General features: G+C 34.6%; 1 protein-coding gene across 1 annotated transcript in view; it reads right to left on the bottom strand.

Annotated features, from left to right (window-relative positions):
• Positions 1–4,354, bottom strand: part of LOC106471382 (lysosomal-trafficking regulator-like) — a 69,491-nt gene that overhangs the window by 25,585 nt on the left and 39,552 nt on the right. The window contains exon 18 of the mRNA XM_022399983.1: positions 307–465. Coding sequence (XP_022255691.1) covers positions 307–465 — 159 coding nt within the window. The remainder of the gene's footprint in view (positions 1–306; positions 466–4,354) is intronic.

The following is a 4,354-nucleotide window of genomic DNA, read 5'->3' on the forward strand; positions in this document are numbered from 1 at the left end:
TATTACTAGCCATCAGGTCATCACTCTGGTGAAGACAGTCATCATCCACTACTTTATATATGTATTACGAGCTATCAGGTCACTCTGGTGAAGACAGTCATCATCCACTACTTTATATATGTATTACGAGCTATCAGGTCACTCTGGTGAAGACACTCATCATCCACTACTTTATATATGTATTACCATCACAGAACATGCAAAGAATGTATTTAGATATTCTTTATAATTCCATAAAAACTAGCAAATAACTTAACTGTCCAATCTCAGTGAGTATACGATTATAAGCAGTATATACTATATTACATGTGTATAAACAGTCTCTTCACTTCCAGATTGGGCAACTGCAGAATGAGGAGAATTAAATAACTGACGTGGCATTTGTCCAAATGTTTTGATCATTGTCTGTAGGGCTTTACGTTTCAGGGGGTCTTCTGTCTTGTTAACATCCACACCATAATAAGTCTGAAACACAAAAGAAAATTGGTATTAATCTTAGAATTAAAAAGAAAAATAGTCTTATGCAATGTAGCGGCATAGGCAAGATATTAATACTTCTGTAATAAAGTAGTGTCATACAATGTAGATGTGTTAGATATTAATACTTTAGATTTTCTCAAAGATTGATATAAGCTTCACTAATATATTATCTAACTTCATACAGTAAAGATTTTGAAAGCTTTTATTTACATAATTGAAAAATTCAATTCACTAAAATTGAATCATAAAAACTACAAACTAACAAATTCTCAGGCATTCAATAAAAGATGAAAGAAAGTAGGAAGAGAATTAAATATTTCTGGGGTGTTGATATGGCAATGTGGTTATCCAAGGTTATAACTGTACACAGCTACTCAATGTCTGCTAAAACAAGAGGTTCGTGGATCTAATATGTTGAAGGAAAAGTGTAATGGAAATGACAAGACATGGTTTAAGCTAGAATCAAAAACAATCGTGAGGGTGGTCTGTTGTGATGATGTAAAACATGTTTAAAGAGCTGTATTAAAAGTTTAAGTAAAATTAACCCACATGAGCAGAAGATAAAAGTTCAAAACAGACAAAATTTTGCCTTAAATGAGTTTATTCTCATCAAATGTCAGAATCAATCTCTCTCAAAATGTGTCAAACCAGCATATCTAAAGCACATCAAAATGCATAAATATCTGTGCTCCATATTATAGCCACACGGTATTCTCATATCAAAATTTCAAATAGAAGTATGCTATGAAACAACAGGTGAGTTTGCTTCACCGGTCAAGCCACAAAAAGTAACACCTCAGACTGTAACCTGAACCAGATTAAGTTCCAGAAAGAGAATTTAGGAAAGTAATTAATTTTGTAAATATGATATATATATATATATACACAAGTACAATGGAAGTATAAAATCTGCATAATAGAGCAACACTACATATACAAACCTCATGATATCTAATCTCCTAAGATGCAGAGATAATAAGAAATGTTTATTTTTATAAATGAGGTTTTCTGGTATTTTTAACGATTTAGAAATTAAAATAATGATTTTGTTTTGTTTACCAAAAAAGATTTACAACTTAGCCAGCCAAAATGACAAGTTTTCGACAAATTTTTTTATTGTAAAACTAATAAAGTATTACAAGTGACACATGAACAGAGGCCAATAAAACACGTAATACGTTTCAGAGCATCAGTTTGAAGAAGGAAACTGGGTGTGTGGCCATAATATACAATAGAGATAGAAAAACCACTCAGATGCAACTGATCTTGTTCTGAATTATTCATCCATCTAAAAATAAGATTAAGTAGTTGCATAGAAAGTGTGTTGAAAACATCAATAAGCTAAACATGTATGTTACTGATGAGCTTCTGCTACAATGATTTGACCAGAAAGCAAAGTGTAATGGAACTGAAGCTACTGACATCAAAGGCACTACTGAATGAAATGGAAGAACTAGAACTAAGGAGAGTAATGTCAAACCTTTCCTAGCTGTTCATCAGTCAAAGGAAGAGTAGACAGCACTTGAATGTGCAATGCACTCCCACACAAGTCTGCAGCGGTGACATCGACCTCTACATCCTTACACGTCTGCAGCGGTGACATCGACCTCTACATCCTTACACGTCTGCAGCGGTGACATCGACCTCTACATCCTTACACGTCTGCAGCGGTGACATCGACCTCTACATCCTTACACGTCTGCAGTAGTGACATCGACCTCTACATCCTTACACGTCTGCAGTAGTGACATCGACCTCTACATCCTTACACGTTTGCAGCTGTCACATCGACCTATACATCCTTACACGTCTGCAGCGATGACATTGACCTCTACATCCTTACACATCTGCAGTAGTGACATTGACCTCTACATCCTTACACTTGGGAGTGAGAATCAAAAATTGGTTAGCTGATAAAGAAATAATCAATGACTGAAAGGGAACTGCCAGTTTTACTTCTTGAGCACTTGGGTTGAATTTTTTAATGAAATATTGTTATTCTTTTGATTACTGTTTTCACAAATCGTGCAAGGTAACAGCTAGTGAAGCTCAACACCATTGTCACTTTCTAGGTGTTATTCCATGGACAACTTAGTCGAGGTTCTATTTACTATCAAGTTTGTGGAAAAGGATGTTAATGATCGTGGATCATCCCTCCTGGTCCCTGTTTTTCAGGTCATTTCATTTCAAAGGATGAAGGTCAAGACAAAATACTAACGATGAAAATAGCAGTTCATCTGACAAAATATATAAAAAAAGGAGTATCAAAGAATGTTGTGTCTTCATTGTTTGGGTGCCTTGTTCTCCACTACTGCCAGCCACCAGATACCATCCACCCCAAATACTAATATAACAAAATAGCCAAACATGAAGTCTTTTGGGCATGTTGTCTATTTGATATCAAAAATGATGATGCTACCTCAGGGAGATTTTGGCTCATCTCTGGAAAACACATGGTCTTAAGAAACCTAACTGACACTTTACTACATCACTAAGGTTCAATTTCCTGATTGGTCAGCTACAGTGAGAAGGTTAACTGTAAGTGGTGTGTTGACATTTACAAACATTAATTTCTTGCTTGAGTAATGTTCTATCATTTCATCCATTTGTCTGCTGATTGTGTACATTTTCAAGTAAAGCTTATTTTATTTTTCCTTTAATTAAAAGCAGTTTCTTTCAATTTTCATTTTAATAGCTTATGCTAGCTTAATTCCTAACCATGGTGCAACAGTCCTACCTTACAAACAATCGTTCGTTTCTTTAACTTCACATATATTCTCCTCTTTCTTATCCCACTAATAACAAATCACTACACATGCTCTTCTTCATACTAAGTCCTTGGACCTCAAGTTATTCTTAGGTTTAGGTAACTGTGTGTTAAGCTTATCCTTGGAATATAACACTATTCCAAGACTCCCCTTAGTGTTTACCTGTTTACCTTTATATTACACAAGTGAGTTTCATTACATTGCTTCACAAACTTAATGAGAAGTTAGGATAAACTGTCTCACACTTCAAACCTTCATTTTACTTTACATACATTGTACTGTATTCTACTCAAACAAAACTGGAAAATTATGGTTATTTTATATATCAATTACCTTTAACCCATGATTTACTGATATAATGGCTTCCATCAGTTGTTAAGCATATTTTCTTAAATTATTAATGCATCACAATAGTGTGGACCAATGGCTATTGGTTACAGGATCTCCAACAATATACGAGTTGCATAAACAAAAACTATCAATATCAGAACTACACCACTAATTACTGCTCTGGTCTCCCACATGTTTACACAGGAAGGGAAGTGAGTGATATTAGCCAATCTTATCATTAAACTGAGTATTGTAATAGGCAAAAACATAAAATTACTGAATATGATGAACATGTCAACCCTGTTGTTCGTGAGCACTATCAATACAAATAAGAGTTAAAAAGTAGACTTATAGCCGGGTGGAACATATTAACAACTACTACTAGAGTTAGAGTAGACTTATAGCTGTGTGAAACACATTAACAGCTTTTACTACAGTTAAAGAGTATACTTATAGCTGGGTGAAACATATTAACAACTTCTACTAGAGTTAGAGTTAAAGAGTAGACTTATAGCTGTGTGAAACACATTAACAGCTTCTACTACAGTTAAAGAGTAGACTCATAGCTGGGTGGAACATATTAACAGCTTCTACTAGAGTTAGAGTTAAAGAGTAGACTTATAGCTGTGTGAAACACATTAACAGCTTCTACTACAGTTAAAGAGTAGACTCATAGCTGGGTGGAACATATTAACAACTACTACTAGAGTTAAAGAGTAGACTCATAGCTGGGTGGAACATATTAACAACTACTACTAGAGTTAAAGAGTGCACTT

Source organism: Limulus polyphemus, unplaced genomic scaffold (genome assembly GCF_000517525.1).
Source record: "Limulus polyphemus unplaced genomic scaffold, Limulus_polyphemus-2.1.2 Scaffold4587, whole genome shotgun sequence".
Lineage (NCBI taxonomy): Eukaryota > Metazoa > Arthropoda > Merostomata > Xiphosura > Limulidae > Limulus > Limulus polyphemus.